The 22568-nt window shown below is 41.1% G+C and overlaps 1 protein-coding gene across 1 annotated transcript in view; it reads right to left on the bottom strand.

Moving 5' to 3' along the window:
• Nucleotides 1-22568, bottom strand: part of SORCS3 (sortilin related VPS10 domain containing receptor 3) — a 611532-nt gene that overhangs the window by 4717 nt on the left and 584247 nt on the right. Inside the window, exons 20-25 of the mRNA XM_047072705.1 lie at nucleotides 19916-20049; nucleotides 10898-11021; nucleotides 9186-9298; nucleotides 5099-5230; nucleotides 3124-3223; nucleotides 2032-2137 (exon numbers count right to left, since the gene is read on the bottom strand). Coding sequence (XP_046928661.1) covers nucleotides 2032-2137; nucleotides 3124-3223; nucleotides 5099-5230; nucleotides 9186-9298; nucleotides 10898-11021; nucleotides 19916-20049 — 709 coding nt within the window. The remainder of the gene's footprint in view (nucleotides 1-2031; nucleotides 2138-3123; nucleotides 3224-5098; nucleotides 5231-9185; nucleotides 9299-10897; nucleotides 11022-19915; nucleotides 20050-22568) is intronic.

Below are 22568 nucleotides of genomic sequence, written 5' to 3'. Positions count from 1 at the left end.
GAAAGAGTTGGCTGATATTTGGGAACTATAGAGGTAGAGTAATTCAGAGATGTCATTACCTGGCAGAGATTCAAGAATTCTAATGTACACATTTAGAGATGCCTATTTTAATAAGCTGACTGTCTAGGGAGTTTAGTAGAATTTATAAGAGAACAGAAAACTTCCTAAGTCATGAGATGTCTTGCCTTAGTTTGGAGATGCCTGACACAAATACGTTTTGCAGGACTTCTACCTGGCCCTTGTCCTCAGCAAGCATGGAGCTCTAGAAGCCAGATGGTGATAAATTTGGTTTAGTTGATCTTCCAGCTCTAGCAAACATCAGGCTTCCCCATAATCAAATCCTTGGATGAATAAAAGTGGGCATGTAAGTGAAGTACATCCACAAATGGGTGTTTCCCTGACTAGTCTGTTTCTATATGGGATCTTTGCTCTCTACTTGTTCCTTTTTAAAATTTTTTTTTATGTTTATTGTTGAGAGAGAGAGAGAGCAGGGGAGGGGCAGAGAGAGAGGGAGACACAGAATCCAAGCAGGCTCCAGGCTCTGAGCTGTCAGTACAGAGCCCAACACGGGGCTTGAACTCATGAACTGCGGGATCTTGACCTAAGCCGAAGTCGGACGCTTAACCGACTGAGCCACCCAGGCACCCCGCTCTTTACTTGTGATATGAAGGTTTGTGCCCTTCTTCAAAGGAAACATGGGCAGGTGGGTTGACATGTCTTGATCCAAGAGGACATACTGGTCTATTAATTGGGTAGGAAGGTAAACCTCCTTCAGAAGGAGGACAGTGTTGAAGGATTCCTGCTGAGATGTGTACTGAGTAAAACTGGTGTTTTTAAGCCTGAGGAATCCACTAGAGAGCAGCTAAAGAGGGTTGGGGGAAAGGGTGGAGCCAAGCACCTTTCCTGCTGATTTCTTTCAAAATCTAAAAGCATTACCTTCAGGGGCCAGGAAGACTCTCAGGACTAAATTTTCCTTTCAGAATAATTAATGATGTTTTCACTTTAACCAGTATTTCTATGAAGCACTTCTCTATGCCACTGATACAATCTTTTGCGAGCCGACCATGCGCCAGTTGGTGACACAGAAGGGACCTTTGGAAGGCATGTTATCTGTTATCTATCATAGGTTAGCGTTTTTGATTATTTAGTATGTACCAGCTATCGATATTATTACATTTCAACTGTAGAGCAAGCCTATTAAGTATCGTTGTTTTCTCCACTTTACAGATAAAGAGACTAAGGCTTAGGGAGGCAAATCCAATTGCTCAAGGCTACAAATACTAAGTAAAACTTGGGTCTATCTGATTTTCAGAGTTCATGCTCTTAACCAGGACACCTCTTGGTAGAAGTATTATACTATTCAAATAATGGTACAGCATTATTGATTTCAAGTTCATGTTTTAATAAGTATCCTGTTATGTCACCTCTCCTGTGGCCTTCAAAAGTAATATCTGAATACATGTGAAGTTTGGTTTGCCTGATCAATTGCCCTTCAGACACAGGAAAAAGAGGGAGAGGGGTAAAGGTTGAATATTTTTAGCATGCAAATTTACACAGAAAGACCAGGTGGCTGCAACACAAGGTAAGAAAGCACGTGTGTGTGTGCGTGCATGCATGTGTGTGTGTGTCCATGTGTGCACCAGATTTCTGCTGCATTTTGTCCGCTTAATCACCCTCAATGGGTGTTAAGAGGCAGAAAATATCTGAATATCCAAGACTTTACTTAAGAAATTTAGGTGAGGTCTGAAAAATCTTTCCACTTCTCTTGAAGAGAAAAAAAGAATTGATTTCATAGGCTACCCCTTACCTTCCTAACTCTATATATCTGTTAATTGGATAGAGTTCAGATTCTTAAACCCATTTATTCCTTCCTGGACCCTCCACCATTCCTGCTGTCCCCCAGTGACAAACAAAACTTCAAAGAGAATCAATTTCACATATTTAGGATTAGTGTAGGAACTCTGGTTATAGGAAGAACCAGATCCCATGAATCTAGCCCCAGTATCAAAACTGAGTGATAGTAGAGCATACCTTTTAAACTTGTAGATCAAAAATACAGCCAGGCCGACAAACACCACTGACAAGAGCATAAGCATGGCTGAGCTGCTGTGCCCGGCACTGGAGTCCACCAATGGAGCTAGGAGGAAAAAGAAGATGGCTCACTTGGAAGCTACCACATGGAGGGAGATCCCACTGGAGAAAGGAGTCCAGCTGATGTTCATCCTCATATCCAATCTCCAATTGCCCTGCCCTGCGTGCTATCCGGGCATGGGAAGCTTGGCTTCCATGATGAAAATAGTATCCTCAATCACAGCTTCTTGGGACAAGTCAACTCTTCTACTCTGCCTGGGGACATTTACTGTTCTTGGTATGAGGTGAGCAATGTGTGTCTAGCTAAGGGGAGTAGAAGGAGGGTTTGAATGTTCTTTCTCTTAGCCTGAGTGCCTGTTGACATAATGATGGGTGGCCCATTGGGAACCTTCAATTGAAAACTGATGCAGTGTTCCATTCCCCTCCTCTATACTCCTTTTGCTAAAACACTGCAGAGTGGGCACATCTGGAACCTCCACATCTGCAAAGTCTTATATTAATAAGAGCTATAATAGGCTCTCCCAGAGAGCCAGTAGTGGATGCCCAATGGGACATGCCTTTTCAAATTTCTTTTACGAATCAATCACTAGAGCTTGTCTCTGTATCAACTTAGACTTACCAGATGTAAACCAAAGGGTTTTTTTTTTTTTACATTACCTGATCTGACCTCCCAACCAAGATTCATGGAATTTGAGAATCATAGAAATTAAGAAACCTTGAGGACTATATATAATTTTGACCATGGCAGATTAAAAATCAATCAACCAACCAACCAACCAAGTCAAAGCCTAAGAACATTGTAGGTATTCCCCAAGGTCATACAGGGATTTAATAGCAAAGCCACTTCTAATGAAGTCTTCTTGCCACCTTGACAGGAAGCCCCAAGAAAGATGTGATTAATCTTTCTTGTAACCATCACTACACAAAAGAGCCCTGCCCTCAAAGCTATTTTCAGAGATTTGTGGAGAAGTGTCTGCTGATTATCTCCTCCCTTTTCTTCCCATTTCCCCCTGGATTCCAGCAGGCACTCACCTAATGTCAGTTGTGTGACATACACAATGACTTGAACCCCTGGCTTCAGCTCAAACTGAACCAAGTTTTGGTTTAGAGCATTAAACAGCATCTCTACAATCTGAAAGAGAGAGAGAGAGAGAGAGAGAGAGAGAGAGAGAGAGAGTTTCACAGGAAGACATGAAATGAAATAATGCTTCCTCGTGGAGTAAGGAACCAGGGTCAATAAGCAAACAGTGACCACAATCAATCAGAAGACAGGATATTGGGACATTTTCATCAATTTGGTTCTCACAGCCCTTGGGAGCCCTCTGTGCCCAGGGAAGTAGTTGGTGGTATTTGCTTGGGCTGGAGAGGAGAGTGAGACAGAGAGAGTATGTCCAGAGTTACTTAGTGAATTACAGTTGATAACAGACATGGATATCTCATTCAATTCCTGGTTCAGTGCTTGTTCATCCATGCCTTTCTAATTCACCATAGCACAACCTATTATGAAATGAAAGAACATCAACCCATTATTAGTTCTTTAATCTAATGAAGTAACACACACAGGGAAGAGACACCCCTGCCAGGACTAAAGTAGGCATATATGTCCCCAGCCCATTCCTCTATTTTTTTTTCTTTTGGAGACAATTGAAGGCAGACATCAAAGCAGAAGCTGCCTTCTTTTTATGGGATAATTTTTCCTCTTTACTTTTCCCTAGCAAGTCTCGGAACACATAACATCGATTTAATCACTCTGTAATTCCCACATGAAAGCCGAGGCCGACTTGGGCTGTTGTCCCTAACTCTTATCTGGCTGTACGCGCCTTAATATCACAGCTGCTATTCATCACCGTAATTACCTATTTATCTAAATGGATGGATATTGTAGCTTCCAAATATAGTTCACACATGCCACTTGCTATTTCAGAATAAAGAGGTCTTGTAAAAGTGATGTATGCTTTGAGAAGCTGAATTTATTTCTGGCCAACTTCGATATGCAGCCCTACAAGGCAAGGATCTGCTGCATTTTCCAGAGAAATGGACTGTGCTGGTATCTGTGCAGCTGGAGGATGACTGTGGATGGCCGTATGGAGGAGGGGATGGCCAGGTGAGTAGTATAGGGACAGAGAAGATGTCCTCAGGTGGGAGCAAACGCATGATTTGTGCTGATGTTTAGAAGCCCATTCTTACTTTAAAAAATTATTTATTTTTGAGAGAGAGCATGAGCGGGGTGGGGAGCAGAGAAAGAGAATCTTAAGCAGGCTCCGCATTGTCAGTGCAGAGCCCGACCTAGGGCTCGACCTCACAAATGATGACCTGAGCTGGAACCAAGAGTTGGACGCTTAACCCACTGAGCCACCCGGGTGCCCCCTATTCTCACTTTCATTTACTTCTCCTGACTTAGCATCACAGGAAGGCGGGGGCAGTAGGTTAGTGAGGGAAAACCGGCCCCTTCACTTCAAGAATGGTGTGCCCATCACAGGAGCCACAGGCCCATTTGATGAGGACAGTAAATCACCATCCCTTCAGACACGCTGCTGCCTTAGTCAAGGCAAGATGAAGCAATCCATCTCTCACCAAAGAAACATGGTTAGAAGCAGTTCATTTTCTCTCCTGAAGCAGAACTTAGGTTGACCGGGATGTTTAAGGACAAGAAGCACATTTTCCTAGAAATAGAAAAGGAAACTCAAATTCCTCCCTCCCCCTCCTGCGTCTCCCCCAGGCCAGGTCACTGGGCGGGAGACCCGAGTAAGTTTGCAGGGATGCCAACTGTTGGAATGAGTGCTGCCAGGGACGCTTTCCCTTCTTGCGCACTGAATGTTCCAGTCTGTGCACTCGCGCTAATTCTGGGTCAGGCTGGCTGCTGGCACCGCCCTGGGGGCTGTGCAGACCCACAGGCTGCTGGGCCTATGGGAGAAAGCTCCCCTCCCTTCGTGGCTGGAAAGATCACTGTGTGCCTTCAGACTGTGGGGGGCAGGCAAGTGTCCTGGCCAAGTGTTCTGTCACTTACTTGTTCCAGGTCCTCTTCATTGCCTTTCCTCCTCTCCGTCAAGTTCTTGGGGGGAAGGATGAAGAGCTCTGCCGAAGTGGGGAGACCAGGGAACACGGCAACTAGGATCTGGTCTTCCGGGACACCGGTTACCTGCAGGGACGTTCAGACCACAGAGTGGAGCCCCGGAGCAACCGGCCTCCCCGAGTCAACCACAAGGAGCAGGGTGCACATGGGTGTAAGGCTCACGTTTGTTTTTTAAACACAGCATTTTAGGCACACATTCCAATATTCCTCTAGGCTTTCTTTCTGTTTCCCCTTAGAAGTGCTATTATTAGTTTCACTACCTCCTTTGGCTCTTACATGCATTTATCCTGAAACTAAAATACTATGATGATTTTCAAAATATTGGTTGCTGGGAACAGTGGCTAAAGCTCCTCCCCTCTTTTCCATTTTTCTGCACTACGAGCACTAGAGCTTCTGGCAAAAACATGGATATGCAATGCAAACAAGGAATAAGAGGTTACAAGCAAATGTGGGGAAATGCAAATAAAAAATAAAATAAAAAAAACCAAGAAACCCTATTTCACTTACAAAAGCAGGATTTTTTTTTTAAGTTAAAATCACTAATGTCGGGAGGCTTAAGAGGCTCCCTCATTTGTTGCTGCCAGCCCTACAAATCAATTCACTTTGCTGATTTGCTTTTCAAAAGACTACTTTAAGGCCATAAAAATATTCAGATCCTTCATTTAGTAACTGTAATTTGGAGTGTTTGTCCTAAGGAAATGATCCAAAATATAGAAAAAGCCACACACAGGAAGAAAAACATTATTTGTAATAGCAAATAAATAGAGAAAAACTCGAATTTTCAAAAAAATAAGTAAATAATGGTATAATCATCCAACAGAACGTTATTTTACCATTACGATGATAATTAGTACAGTCAGCCAACATGGAAAAACACTTATGATAGCTGCATTCTGATCTATTTCCTTATATTTCTTTGGTTACAACCCTATAAAAATAAAAATGTATAGGAGTAAAAAAGCAAAATAAAATACTAAAAGTTGTGTTAAGATGCTGAGATCGTGAGTGAAACTTTTTTTTATTACTGAGTGTTTAATAAAAGGATTATATTACTTTTTGATAAAAACTTAAAATTAAGTGCCTCTCTGGAGGCAAATTCCTGAAGAGAACAAAACTCTGAGCTCCCCCTACCCTGGAAAAGAGTATGGTTATTCTTTCCTATGTGTCCCCTGAAGGTCTTTTATCCAGAACACCTCCTCTTCTGCTGCCAATCCAAATAGGGTAGTTTTTGATTTGTCAGAAATACCTGCCTCCTCCAAGAAGTCTCCCCTGACTATATCCACTGACAGTGACCTCCTCCATGTTAGTCTCTCATGCCAACACTTCCAGATACCATGTCTACCAAGTTTCAGGGACTTAGATCATCTCACCTGTGACATGAATATATCTGGCTGGTATAAGCTTTTCCCTGAGAGGTTCTTATGAATGCTAACTCAGACATTCCTGGGAGTCTTTGTAGTTAGCTCACTATTCTGATGATGTTTGCAGAGTACAGACTCAATAAACAGTCGCTAGACTGAATAGAAGTGGAGGGGTTGTATTCCATTTGCTCAGCTCTGATTCCTATTTGGGACTAGGCTCACAGATTGGAGTTAATTCCCAGGGATGTGATAAAAGTGAGAGCACCAACTTGCAGAGAACTAACAAGCAGCAATCAGAAACCAGAAGAGTCTACCAGACACAGAGGATCCCTTGGAACTGGCCAGACATCTCCGTTTCCTGTTGGGACGCATGACCCGAAGTAGCTGAAAGTCTTAGTGTCCAAGTCTATGGGGCAAGAAGGCCTCATACTAACCAGCCAGGGGAAGCAAGTCTCCAGAGACCATTCTGGAGGGCAAAGCACAGAGGATCACCCAATGGTTGGGCTGACCCTTTGTCCCAGGGAATAGTGGTCTCAGGGGGTATCAGTCAATTAGCAACCTTGGAGAGACTCTGGACCCATCTGTCTAGATTCACTTAATCCCATCCAAAGGGACACTTGAGGGACAGATCCTCCTGAGATTTAAGACCCAGGCATCAATCAACATGTCTGATTATTATTATTTACTAGTATTATTACAATTACCAAGTCATTTATTAAAAAGTTAGTATGTTTTTAATAAACACAATCATATAAAATACAACAGAATTGTGGATGTTTCTGTGAATAGGCACATAAGATCAGGGGCATTTTCATCCCTTTCTATGAAAAATGTTTTTGTAAAAAGATTTCAGATGAAGATCATCTGGTAGACAACTCCCCATAGGAATGCTCTCTTAAATCACTCTCTTTTCTTCCTCCTCCTCTTCCTCCTCCTCCTCCTTCTCCTCCCCCTCCCCCTGCTTCTTCTTCTTTCTCCTTCTTCCCCTCCCCCCTCCCCCTCCCCCTCCCTCCTCTTCTTCTTCTTCTTCTTCTTCTTCTTCTTCTTCTTCTTCTTCTCTTGCTGGCTCCTTCTCCAGGTCCTTCCCTAGATTGTCCTCCTCTGCCTTGGGGAGCATTGGCATTCATGTCTGCCCTGCATCCCAGTCACCTGGGGGGCCTAATCACCTCCACAGTCACTGCTCCACATTTCTGCCTTCAGGGGGAATATGCACTTGACCTTCAGATCCATAGTTTCAACTCCCCTTGTTATCTCACCCAACTGCTCCTCATGTGCTCCAAACTCACATACAAGATCATACTATTACCGTTCCTCAAGCATGTTTCTCCTACATGGCCTAAGGGCAAGGCCATCACCCCTCTCCTCTTGGAATCAAAAAGCTTCTCTCTCCCTCTCATTCACACTATATTCTATTAGTCATCAATTCTACTGTTCAACTTCCTAAGTGGTTTTGAATCTTTCCTCTCCAAGATCTTGTTATCTCTGGTCTAGAGAACTATAGCACTCTTTTAACTGGTCATCTTTTGTGAAATTTATTCCCTACCTTATGCACTTCCTACCTCAGCAGCCCAACCTCTGCACTGTTACCAAAATGAGGGTCTGAATATAAATGAATCTATTCTCAGTATTTTTTGCTTAAATAAGAAAATTCAGTTCCCACTGCCTACCAGATGTATGTCAGACCCCTTTTAGCTTCTGTGATGCTTCACAAGCTGCCCTAACCATTCTAGCTCAAGTCTAGTCATACTTGCCTTAGAACCTATAGACTGGCTACACTAAACTCTATCATTTCCCCAATATGCTCTACTCTTTCAATAGTCCATGGCCTGCACATACTGTTCATTCTACCTGAAAGACACCACAAACTCTGTTAACCATTATGTGCTCTTTAAAACAGAGTTCAAGTATTCCCTGCAAAGACCATCCTAATAGCTCACAAGTATTTATCAAATCACAAATAATGTGCTAATCCTGCATTTGTCTGGGTAGAGTGAATCCTACTTTTCGTCATGCTCTTTTGTAATGCTGACCATGCCTCTGCCATAGAACTAATCATGTTAGACTTATCTCTGCATTTGCAAACCCATGTTGTATTCATCATTATGTTCTAGTGCCTAGTTCTGAGAAAAGGGTTAACAGAACCCTTTCAAAGCTCTCTAAGGCCAGTATGACCTTGGGTTAACTCTAGAACTCTATTACCCTGAAGGTATGTTCTTTATTCTGGCTTGTAGCCTTCTGATCGTCACGTATAGCCAATGGTAGTCTTGTGAGTCCACATATGTGGTTAAGAAACCCCTTTGGTGGGCAAAGAACAAGCCTAGTGAATGATAATATCTGTATAGATTCAATGAGTGCCCCCATCCATTAGTTCATTAAAGGGGTCAAGCTCTTGTCTTAGAAAAATTTGGTATACAGACAGGGCCAATTCCCATCCTCAAACACTGGTTCCCATCTGTGTGTGTGTGTGTGTCTCTCCTCCACTGTCCCCACTTCCCTCCATCCTTGCTTTACCCTCCTGATTCTTGTCTCTCTTTTTACAGAGAATTCTTATATAACTGTAGAATGGTGGTTTTAACCCATGAAAATTTATTCTAGACCAGACACTCTGTTTTTTTTTTTCTTTATACACTAACACGTAAGCAAAGATAAAACCAACTTACTTTAACCAGAGCTCTCTTGATGACATTGCCAATATCTTGCCTCCACTCAGGAATGTCAGGGTTGTGGTAATCCAGGTTTGGAGAGAAGGACAACAGTTGGGACTGGAAGTATTCTGCAAGGAGAGAGGGTGTGTGAGTGGGGCTGAGAGAGGGGTGGTGGATTAGCAGATGGCATGATCACTGTGCTTTAGGGAAAGGGTCCAGTCTTCTACGTGGCCTCAACTAAAATTCCTTCCTATCAGTGTGTTTCTTGGCTTCTGAAAAGAAGGTGGATCTTGGTGACTGGAAGTGGACTTGTGCTCCTACCAGGTAAGAGTTCCTAGCATCTTAACTGAAATGAAAGATAAATATGAAAGAAACTCCAGAAGAAGGAGGCATTTGTTACCGTCGGCGGTATCATGTAGAGCCAACGATAAAGTATTTACAACCTGTGCTTGTTTGAATGGAAACTTGTCACTTGCCCTCCCTCATTTCCTGTGACCTTCCTCCTAGAAACTGTCAGGGGACTAGATTGAAACCCTGTGTGTAGGGTGTGGGCCATGTTCAGTTTCTTGATTTGGCTGATGGATACAGAGGTCTGTTTATGTTGTGGCAAGTCATGAAACTAAACACTTATGATCTGTGTACTCTTCTGCATTAAATCTACACTTCAATAGAGGCACCTGGGTGGCTCTGTCAGTTGGGCATCTGACTCTTGATTTCAGCTCAGGTCATGATCCCAGGATCATGGGATTGAGCCCTGTGTTGGGCTCTGTACTAGGTGTGAAGCCTGCTTGGAATTCTCTCTCCCTTCCTCTGCCCTTCTCCCTGGCTCACACTTGCTCTCTCTCTCTCTAAAATAAAAAATTTAAAAAAATGTACACTTCAATAACAATGTTTGCTTAAAAAAGGCTTCCAGCTGCCTGATGAGAGAGCCAGAGTATCAAATTTGCAGAGATGTAGGAAAAGGCACCCACCTGAAGTGAGGCTGAAGAAATATGGTCTGAGTCAGAGGATCACATACCTTAGTACAACCTTTTAGAAAACCCCAGGTATAGTAGTAGTCTTTAGGTGCCTGGGGGAGGTTGTGTGGGATGGTGCTAGAAGAAAATGTGATTAAAATAAATTCAATAGCTAGGAATGGTTCTCCAGGATTGAGAACAGCATGGTAGCCCTATTTACCACTCTTCTTTCTAGCTCTGCCCTCATATTCTTAGTCTTGTTTTTGAGCCTTTGCAGCCAAGGATGTTAGAATTTCCAACAATTGGTTATGTGTAGTTAATCTCAGTAACTTATCTATGAGTTCTGCAAGGTCAGGGGCCATGACTCCTCTTTTGAGATCACCGGTGCCCATGGCCACAAATGGTAGGTGATGCATACATGTTGTAGATACTTCAGCAGGACATCAGATATAGATGGTTCTATGATAGTCTTTCTAGCTTGGTGTCCTTCCACTTATGATATGTCTTTGTCTAATGAGAACCCTGTCAGGATGTGATGCAGTTACTTCTAGGGGAGTAATAAGGGCTTTTCTATGCCATTCTGTGCCAGTTTCTCTTAACCTCAGTGTCTATTCAGGAACAAGGTAGAAAGTGTGTTTGGAAAACTTGTTGACCTACGTAATTTTTTCCCAGCCTGCGGAATTTCCAAAGCAGTCAGGGATTGCCATCAGGGTGAGCAGAGAGGTCTGGTTGAGCAGGAGGGGGCATCACAGAACAATTTTTAGGGCTTACCGTGAACAGCGATATCTTTCGTGTCCTGAATAAGGGCATTTCCAGCAGCCACCTGGACAGTGATGCTGTTGGTTCCCTCTGCCAGGAAGGTGAAGGAAATGCTGCTATCCAGGGTGATGAGGGGCTGAAAGACAAGAGTAGGAATACCCACTTAGTCCTCTGTGGGATATCAGATTTTCTTCCTTTCTTATAAATCTCAGACTGTCACAAATCTGCATAGTATTTGTGTATCCCCAAGAGATCCTCACTTGAAAAGGGGAAGAAGAAAATGACTTTTCACAGCTTCCAAAAACTGTGATTATAGCCGGTATCCAGGAAGAGTACTAATATCCTTGAAATGGACTGTAACATGTAATCCTGAAAGATGAAGATAAGATTGGACACTCTGGATTTTGCACATCACTCTGGTCCTTCTCCAGGGGCCAAGTAGAAGCAACATTAGTAACATATTCCAGCTGGCTCTGGAAACAGATCATTTATTTCTCTTCTCCAATATTCTGTGTCAACTGCATTTTCTCCTATATGCCACTGGACTATAAGACCTTTCAGGGAGGTGATCACACTTTATTTACCTCTGTATCCCCATCCTTCTGTATCTCCATCATTGGCACACTGCCCTCATATAGTAGAATATATATGTAAGTTGGATGCATGGTCAGATCACTGGCTTTTTGTTTTATTCTGTGTTTTCCATTGCCAGGCACTCCTAGCATTTTAAGTAGGTTGGAAAACATATAAACATACACATCTATGACCATTTTAGTTATTTTCTTCTGCTTTATTTTCATAACATATGGAGCTTCCCAAGGATACAAACAGAATAATTATATTATTTTCCTGATAATTAGGATCTTGATATAATTAGGTGCTTATCAAAGAGAAGAATGAAGATCCCGAGGTTGAAGAGTCATTATTCAGTGGTCATCTTAAGCCTGTGCCTGTCCAAGTTCCTGTTGTTTATGAGATAAGACATAACAGGAGAAGGCTGCTGTAAGGCAGCTCTTAAAGAGAGGTCACAAACACAGATGAGCAGACTCCCTCTCCTCTCTGTATGTCAGGACAACAATGGGATGGAGACCAAGAATGTAGTCAGTTGGGGATGCATAGAGCAGCTCTTTAAGGGGGTGAGTGTGGGTCAGCACTTACATAGCACACGCATTCACTCTAAACTAGACATGGCCTAGATGTGTGTGTCAGAGCCCTGCAGAGGCTCAAAGATGCAGCTTTCAGGCAGTGTCTCTGCGGCAAGACTGCAATTCCTTTCTAGCTCACAATTTTCAAGTGGGCTTCTGAAACATAATTTGATTTCTTCTGCTTTAAAATTCTGGACTCAGACAGACTACCATTGCACCACAAGTATTATGCTAAGTAAAATAAGTCAGTCAGAGAATGACAAATAACATATGATTTCATTCATGTGTGGAATATAAGAAACAAAACAAATGAGCACAGGGGGGACAAAAGAGAGAGGCATGCCAAGACACAGACTCTTAACTACAGAGAACCAATTGATGCTTTACCAGAAGGGAGGTGGTGGTGGGTTAAATAGGTGATGGGGATTAAGGAGTGCACTTGTTGTGATGGCAGCGAGTAACACACGGAGGTGTTGAGTCACTGTATTGTACACTTGAAAGTAATATTACACTGTATGTTACTTAACTGGAATTTAAATTAACAATTTATTTAATTGTATGCTTGAAACTAATATTTTGCTGTATGTTAGGTAACTAGAATTTAAATTAAAACTTAAAAAATAAAATAATAGAATAGAATAGAATAGAATAGAATAGAATAAAATAATAAAGTATAAAATAAAATAAAAATAAAATTCTGTAACTCCATTATTTTATGGCCAGGCAGATAGCTGGAGTTGGGCAAGATTAGAGATATTGCCCTAAGCTTGTGACACACTTTCTTTTTTGTTTGCTACATGAAAGAAGTGAGTGTAGAAATAGATACACTCTTTCCTTTAAGGACAGATCCCAGAGTTCAAGTATTAAGACTCAGCAACAATATACACAAAGGTACAGCCTTCTGAATAAAACAGTGAATCAGTTGCAAGTAGGTTCTGTGATGTATGTCAACTCCCATGGGCAGATGGTTGGTGTTTAGTGTCCTGTGTTGAGAAGGAAGCTGAAGTCAAGTTGGGTTCAATACACCAGTGTTGGCCATGACCATGGAATAACAATATGTACACCACAGAACTGCCATCTCTAGTGTAAGAAGAACAAAGATTTGAAACTCTGGCTTTATTAAATTAATGTTGTAATAAATTACCTTGGGCAAAGTTTGTCCCCATTATGGGCCTTCGTACTTTATCTGTTAAATGAAAGCTTTGGGTCAGAAGAGCTGTGAGAACTTATTCAACAATCAGAATACAGAGGATTGATGAATGGCTTTTGGAAAACTTTCTAGTCCCTACTGGTCAACCCATTCCATCTTATCTGTTAGGAGACTTTCAACTGCTTCATTACCTAGTCATATTTTTTGGACATACCCAACTGAATGGCTAAATTTTCTTTAAAAATGATAATATAAAACATTAATAAAGATGCAGAGCCACTGGAACTCTCATACATTTTTTGGTGGGCTGTGAAATGACACAACAACTTAGGAAAAAGTTTAGTTTTATAAGAAACTGCAACAATTTTTTCCAAAGTAATTGTACCATTTTCTGTTTTATGACTTAGCAATTTCAGTCCTGAGAATTTAGTCAAGAGAAAATAAAACGTATGTCCACAAATAAACAAAAATGTTCATGGAAGCTTATTCATAATAGCCCCAAGATGGAAACAGCTCAGGAACTCCCCAATAGGAAAATAATAAAAAAGCCATAGTGTATTCACACAATGAACATAAAGGAAAAAAATACTGATATATACAACAGCCTAGATAAATCCCAAACCTATAAGAAAGAAACCTTACATAAAAGAATTCATATGGATGAAGTTCTAGAACAGGCAAATCTAATCTATGATGGAAAACAAAGCAGCAGTTGGTTTTGGGGATTGGGGGTGAGTATTGACTAAGAAAGGGAATGAGAGAACTTTTTGGAGTGATGGTAATACTATGTATTTTGACAGGAGTTTGGGTTACATGTGAACGTGTTTGTCAAAACCTAGAAAGTGCACACTTCAGATTTGTGCATTTCATCATTGATACATTTTACACTGTCATGGGGAAGCAAATACTGCACTCTAGTTAATGACTTGCAAGCTTAAGCATCGAGGACAAAGTATATTGGTGTCTAAATTTGAAATAAGTCAAAAATTAAGATCGATTGATGGATGGACAGAACAGAGAGACAGACAGGTGATAAAACAAGCATAGTAAATGTTAATGGTAGCTACAGCCGGTGGGTATATGGATGTTCACTGTAAAATTATTTCAACTTTAGTGTATATTTGAAGTTTTCCATAATAAAATGTTGGGAGAGAAAACATGAAAGGAACAATCAATATGATTTTACTTTTCCTGATTCCATGAATGACTCTCTCTGATCGTGGCTATATTCTATTGTCCTCCATTTTGGTTCTCTACCCTCAGCTATCATCTTCCCACCTCTCATCACCAGGCATTTTTCTACCTTAACAGTGTTCTCTTCATGAAACGTTCACTACTTCCTTGTCATCTTCCTTAGCTGTCAGTGGTCTATTTGTGCCCCCTTCCTTTCTCTACACACTCCTGTAACCTTAGACTTGGGTAGCTGCAATCTGTCAGGCAAAGGCACCTCTTTTGAGAGTGGTGAAATTCCTCTTGTCCCTGAATATTTGATCTTCTCTCCATCTGGCTGTTTCCCTAGGAGATCCAGGGACCAAACAAGGGTGCAGGGCTGCAGGACAAAGGGAATGCCATCTGTGGTGGGAGAGAGTGTGCTATCCTACCAGCCAGTCAGGGCTCTGAGTCACAGCAAATAGTGCTGAATGGGAACACTTGGTCCCCAGATGGCAGACCACAAGCTTCCATACTAGGGAAGAGGCAGGAGCTAATTTTGTTTTCCAAATTGCTTTTGTTTTTCATCAATTGATATGGCATCATGGCTGATTTCACCTTCCTTGCAAACCTGGAACACTCAACAGGATTCCTGAATTCTTTGTTGGCTACTGATATCTAGGGCGCAATGCTAAATTAAATCAAGTATTTTAAGGTTCATTTACTAAATCTATTAGGCAAGCAGACACATTTATTAAGCCAGACCTCTGTTAATCCCAGCAAATTGGCCTTTCAGAGCCCTACAAATCTAACAGGCAGCCGATTGACTTCTCTATCTCTGTGCCTTGTCCAAGCTGCAGTGGCAACCCACAGTGAGACCCTTTGGAATAATACCTCATTCCTGCCTGGGTTGTGGGATACATCCCTGCCCACAGAGAATCCCTCATGTGTGACAGGTCACATATTATCCACTGAGCCCAGAAAGATATTGACAAAACTCTGAGTGACTATTTAGTTATGACATTTCCACTTGACTAATGGAACAAGGAGTTTCAGGGAAACCTTTGGATGCAGCCTATACCAGTTTCCCAGACGCTGTAAGTCAAGTTAATATTGAACATAATAAAACCTCTACAATTTAAATATACACTTTTATAAAAGCTACCATTCCCAAATTGGAAAGACTATGCAATGACTATGCCTGCCTTACTTAAAACCTTCAGCAGATTATATAGTTACATGTAAAATGTGTTCATCATATGAAGTTGAAAAGGTAGAATACATAATTGAGGACATACTATGATTAGACCTATGTAAAAAAAAAACCCTAAAATATACACAAAGACCAGCAAAATAGCATCTATACAGGTGTTAGGACTAAGGAATTAATGTGAAAATTCATAGGGGAAAAAATTCACTCAAACATACAACACACACACAAACACATCAAAAAGCTCATCAAAAGTATCACTGTCCATGAATCTGATTCTATCTTCTGTCATCCTATCGTAAATCTGAATTTCTATGACAAAAAAAACAAAAAACAAAAAAACATCCATTTGTGCCATTGAAAGCCACCTGTCACCTATCTTCCCTACCTTTCAGTGTCTTGTCTCATTTCTACCAAAATGGACCCTCTGTTTTGTCTGAATCAGTCTACACAGAATACAACCATTCCTTACTTTTCCATACAAATCTCTTTCCCCTTCTCTGCCTCAATTCTGTTTCTTCAATGCCAGGTTAAGACCAACTTCATACGTGACTCACTCCATGACCAACAAGGTGTACATCCATCACCACCTAGGCTGCTTGACTGGGCCAATAATATTACATCCCTACCACCTTCCCTTATAGTACCTATGCCTTCATATTCTCCAAAAGATCGCTCCTTAAAGATAAAAAATGGAATTTACACAGATTTGTATTCCTCAAAACATCTAGCACAAAATATGGGCTCTTGAATAAGATCTATGGAGCTACTGATGCAATTTCACATCTCCTGTGATAGGTTTGTAGGTATATGAGACTATTGTTGGATTTGAGGAATGTTTATTCTCTTCTATTTACTTGTACATCACATGGGCTCGCCAATCATTGCATCTGTGTTCATCATGCCTTCTCATTTGAACTTTGATCTCCTTGAAGGTAGGGACAATGCTGTATGTGTTCCTCTATTCCTGACATCACCGAGTGAAGGGCTAGGTATAAAGGCAGGGGTGAACTGATTCTTGATTTAATTCGACCATCTGGGTAAACTTGCGTAATTCACTCAGTCACAACTCTCTCTCTCTCTCTCTCTCTCTCTCTCTCTCTCTCTCTCTCACACACACACACACACACACACACCCATAAAACATTACTTTACAAGGTTATTAGCCTAAGTGTTTTCTCTGAAAAATGGGATAATTTTCTCCATCAGTAATGTTCTAATGATTAAATAAAATGATGTGTATCAACAGCTCCTACAAAGCTGTAGTAGAAATAAATGCCTGAAATTAGTACTAGCTCCTGGGGCGCCTGGGTGGCTCAGTCAGTTAAGTGTCCGACTTCAGCTCAGGCCATGATCTCATGGTTCATGAGTTTGAATCCCGCATCAGGCTCTGTGCTGACAGCTCAGAGCCTGGAGCATGCTTTGGATTCCGTGTCTCCCTCTTTCTCTGCCCCTCCCCTGCTTGTGCTGTCTCTCTCTCTCAAAAATAAACATTCAAAAAATTAGCATTATCTCCTTTTACAGATAAGTTTGCTAGTTAATGGGAACCAAATAGCACCAAGTCAGAGCCCTCACCAAAACATTCAAAGACACTCATTAACTTGCCAGTCAAATATAATGCTCACTGGATCAATTGGGCGATGAGGCCCCCTTGATATGTTTCTGGTATGGTGCTAGCAAAAACAAAACAAAACAAAACAAAATAAAACAAAACAAAACTGAAAATATATCTCTTTCACCTGGACCAAATAACCATTCTTAGATGGGGGAGAGAAATCTAGGAAACCAAGTCAGATACACCATTGAAATGTACATGCCGTTGATGCAAATGACAAGCACCACCCTGACTGATATTTTCAAGGGCTATTAGATATATTCTAAGTACATCTAAGTTACTAATATTAATTATTACTGGTTACTACTTGTTCACTATTAGTTACTAGTAGTTACTACTATTATTACTCTGATGTTACAAAGACCAAAACTGAGGTTCAGAGAAATTGCATGATTGACTATACACATATAGCCAAGAAGAATCTGATTCTGGACTGCAACCCAGATTTATTATTTTAAAACTGCTCTATTCTGGGCATTTGTGTAGCACTTCATGCTCAAGCTTATAGGTGGAAATTCCTAACCAAAGAAGACCTCAGGTTACCATCAACCCAAACCAAAACAAAACTGTAATGCCGTTCTGTAATTTAAAATTTCCCTTCTCCTAATATGGCAAAATATAGATTAGCTAGATGTATATTTCAAATAATAACTCAGTGATGTCTGTGGATTAGATATTAGTATCCTTGCTCTACAGAGAGAAAAAGCACTGATATTTAGATCAGGTGATTTGTTTAAGCAAACAAAGATAATCATTAGAGAAACAGAAACCTGACTCCCCAGTCACTTTGCCCACTTCTGTGTTTATTTACCAAAATTTAAGAAACTAGATTAAGTAAATGCATTAAGTAGATTAGATTAACTACTAGTCTAGATAAACTAGACTAGATTAAGTAACTAGTAAAAGCCTTAGAATTCAGGTCTTAGAATACTCAAAGGAAAAAAAAAACATATTCAAAGGGGAAAAATGGTGCTGTAGAGAAACACTGTGTCTCCAGCTCCTTGTGGGCTGCTGAGTAAATCACTGTGTTGACAACTGCGAAGAACTTCCCTCCTTGAGCACAGCAGCCTCAGTAAAGATCACCTGGTAAATGAACACTAACAGCAAAGAATTCCCTGGCCTGACAGCCAAAAGTTCTCAGCAGATAAAGGCACTTAAAATCCTCTGTTTCTAATTTTCTCCTCCCAAATGATTCTCTTTCCTCTTTCACTATATATGCCTGCTGGTGATTGAAGAAAGATTTTAGGGTCTGTAACCTCTAGAAGACAAATAGAGCGATGCAGCTAATGCATCCTGGGACTGGGGTGGTGCATGGTAGATGGGAGTTAGGAGACCTGGCTCCACAATTAACCAGATGTTTGACCTTGGGATGCTCATCTCACGCAGGGAACTTCACTTGTCTAATGTACCAAATGGGGATCTTAATAACTAACTTCTGTATCTCTTGTCCTGGTGAATAATCTTTCCAGAAATGCAAAAGCATCACAACCTATATTAAGAAACTGACTTGAAAGTATACAGCATGAACGATGCAAACAGAAAAGCGTCCCTTGGGTCCATAAGTCTGTCTTTTATCAACCCATCCTAACTCTAAGTTTTTATAAAAAGCATCCATTTAGTGAGTACCTAGCATGTACTAGGGAGATACATAGCATCTTATTTAATTTTCACAACAATTAAGATGATATAGGCATTATTCTCTCCAATTTGCGCTGACTGAATTAAATTTTAGGTCAAGTGACCTCATCAAGCTCACACAGCTGGCACTGTCACTGTGACTCCAAGGTCCATGTTTTCATCACAATGTCATGCCGCCTCCCTAAAAAAAAGCAGGGTGAATCATCTCCCACTCTTACCATGCAGGGACTGAAGTTCTTTTTGGTCATCTCGAAACAAACAAAGCCATCATTGTTCATTTCTTTTTTAAAGGAATTACTACATAGAACTGAATATTTGCTTCCCCTTTCTTGAGATATCCAACATTACCAAGTGTGATACGATATCTTTCTTACTTTTTAAAAATGAAAGGTCTAAGATGGTTAATGCCAATCACATCAAGAATGACCAAGCAAAATGTAGACAAAATCAGGAATGGAGAAAAACATGAAGCCCTTACATTTAGAGACCCTCAGCCTAACTGCTCCCAGCTCCTATTATACAAGTGTAGTCACTGTTGACACAGGTATCACCATCACCAGTTGCGGGGAGTAGGGAGGATGTGCCAAGTTCAGAGTTTAGCCCTCTTAGTCCCCTTCTTAGAGGCTTGGCAGCACCAGTCTAAAAAAGAACCTAAAGAAAACCCTGGGCTTCACAGAACATCTAGCAGGTCTTGGAGAAGGGTTCTTTACATGCATTATTTGATTTGATGTTCACATCTCTGTATTTAGAGATATAATTCACATTTCCAGATGGAATCACGGGATCTCAGAGATGCTAAGTGGCTTCCTTTACATAGCTAGTGAGTGGAGAGCCCAGGATTAAAAAAAAATAGAGCAAATGAAGTTTTAGAAATACTGATTATGGAAGTAGGTTTGTATAGCTACTCAGAGTACTCTTTCTTCCTCAGGATTGTTTGAACTTTCCCTACTATAATAATGAATCTGGTATAGAGACGTATGTGATATTCAATTATGTGGATTCATAGATTCAGGAAGTACTCCCTATTGCCCACATCTCTGATGTCCCCAACGTCAACATGGACGCTGGAAGATAGAAGAATTCAGCACAGATCTACTCAGACATGGATCAGAAAGGTCCGAACCTTTGTGCTATTGCCAAACCACCAGAAATAGGTGAGGGTCCCCAGTTGACTGGGCCACACAACCGCACTGATGTTGACCTCCTTATTTCTTATAGCAACAAATGGAACTCGGAGATGAACATGCTCCACGGGACCTGTGGGAACAAGGAAAACAATATGAATGTTTATATCTTGGGAATAAACGAACTTCATCGCACTCCCACATTCTTAATCTTAACCCCTATTACCATAAACTATAGTAAAACAAGGATCACAAACTCACAAATGTTGAGATGTGGGTGTGTGCTTGAAATAAAGCACCTTGTATAAAAGGGAACATAAATCAGACTTCAGACTTTTTGAATGGCATCCGAAATACATTTACATCTGATGTGCCTAACCATGAATACTTATGAACCTCCAATCCAAGGACAAAGCCAGTTTATTAGACACTTAGCCAATAAATAGGAAGATAAACAGCAGTCTCTTTCATTTCTGACAATTAGCCTGTATTGTCATGTGGGGTCAGCGCATCATATGGAGGGCTCTTCCATTATCCTTGATTGTTAATTGGTTCCATCCTCTTCAACAATCCGCCATTGTGCCCGTCATCTGCAATACTCAGTGGGCGTCATTCAGAAGCTGGCAAGGCTGTTTTACAAAAAGGAAAATGTGTATCTCCCTAAATCAAAGGAGAAACAAATTCCAGGTTCCCAAATAATAAAAAAGCTGCTTGCAAAAAGGTGAGCAAATTTCTCTTTTTTTCCTGCAGAAAACTGATATAAGCAGCAAGTCAGAGAAAATATATGAACACATCAATGACGATTTTAATTTAATTCATTTCCAAAATAAAATGAGAAGAGGAAAAGCTGCTGGAAAACATTAACAGGTCAGTGTTGCACTGTGGGGTGGATATGTTATCTTTTTTAACTCTGTGGGGTTTTCCTCTCCCCCCCACTTCCACTCCTTCCTCTTTTCCTTTCCTTTTTCTTTCTTTTCCTTCCTTCCCTTTTCCTCCTTTCCCTTCTTTATATCTTTGCTACTTAACCAAACCCAATTAAAGTATTCCATTATCTGTTCACACTATGCTAGCACAAATATTCCTGGTTTCCATCATGATAGTGTCAAGAATAACTAAAAGTCAAGACTGCAGTCCACACATCTTTTTATTAGGGGCCTTGAGTTCTTCTCATAGGTGGGACATTTTTCAGGCCACTCAACCTTCGCTATTTACATCTTGGGTTATTTTGGAGGCAGCTCGGTTTAAAGGGAAGAAAACAGATGGCTTTTTCTCATTTCTGGTCTGGTTTAAATTTAGCTGTATGATCTTTTCCTCTTTCTTACAGAGCCTTGACCTTACACAGTCCCTTACCATTATGTCATCCCGCATCTTCCTTATAGGAATCAGAACATGTGAATGTGATATTTGGATGTTAAAAGTACCATCCCGTTAATTCTGGGTGGGCACTATTTCTACCACCACTATCGCTGTCTCTGTGTACCATTGCATAGAAGTCCCTCTAAGACAGCAGAAGTTCTTCTGAGTCTCACTGGGCATCGCCGGTATTGTAGGTAGATTTATGCTGAGGGAGAAGGTGTTTGGGTAAAGACAAATGCTGAAACTAGGAGAGCAGTCAGGCCTGCCTGCCACTGTCCATGCTGTACTTTCCTGAACAGTCAACACGTGTTCGAGGACCTGCGTATCTACAGCTTGAAACTACTCATTGATTACAGCTCTCTGACCTGACCACAGACATACAACCCTCAAGGTTTCTTCCAGCAAATAGTCTCTTCTAGCAAATAATTTCAACCTTGTCACTTCAGATACACATTTGGCTAAAGGTTTAATTATTTTCCTTAAATTTTTTTTTAAATGTTTATTTATTTTTGAGAGAGATAGAGAGAGAGAGCACGGGCAGAGAAAGAGGGAGACAGAGAATCCGAAGAAGGCTCCATGCTCTGAGCTGTCAGCACAGAGTCCGACATGGGGCTCGAACTCACAAACCACGAGATCATGACCTGAGCTGAAGCTGGATGCTTAACTGACTGAACCAGGCACCCCCGAAGGTTTAACTATTTTCAATAAGAAATTCTGCTCAATTATTTTTGTATGGTTTAATTGTTGGTGAAAATACAAATACCCACAAGTTATGAGAAAGCACTGGCTACTTTTGTGACTTAATTACTCATTTTTAGGACCTTATATGATTTACCTTTCTTTGTTGTTTGTGTTTTACTGATTCATGGGGAGGAGAATGAGACAGTGGGAAGGAGCCCCCAGCCAGCCATGTCCTAGGAGGGAGATGAGAACTCTGTGTTTACAATAACACCCCAGAGTCTTTCTCTGTGCCCAGATACAGAGCTCATTCCTCCCCTGCTGGGAAAGGGACCATTTACCCTTAAAGTCAATTCTCCTGTTATATCCCTCCCTCATAATGCAGGAAGCTTATTCCCCTGGCCAGCTCATCAGAATCCCAGGCCTTTCCACAGTTAAGTGATGATACTGCTAATGGCTTGTGGCCCTGGCACTTCTTCTCAGCTTTCTGTCACTCAAGGGCCTTGGCCCAGCTACACACTGTCAGGTACTTGATGCCCAAAAAGATAAAAGGAGATATCCTTCTCCCTAAACTCATTGCAAACAAAGGGATACAGTTTCCATGAATTGGCACACCAT

This window comes from Lynx rufus, unplaced genomic scaffold (assembly GCF_022079265.1).
Source record: "Lynx rufus isolate CCGP_SWC_20201006 ecotype Redwood Valley unplaced genomic scaffold, mLynRuf1.p SCAF_11, whole genome shotgun sequence".
NCBI classification, from domain to species: Eukaryota; Metazoa; Chordata; class Mammalia; order Carnivora; family Felidae; genus Lynx; species Lynx rufus.
This window is presented reverse-complemented; position numbering and strand designations above follow the sequence as displayed.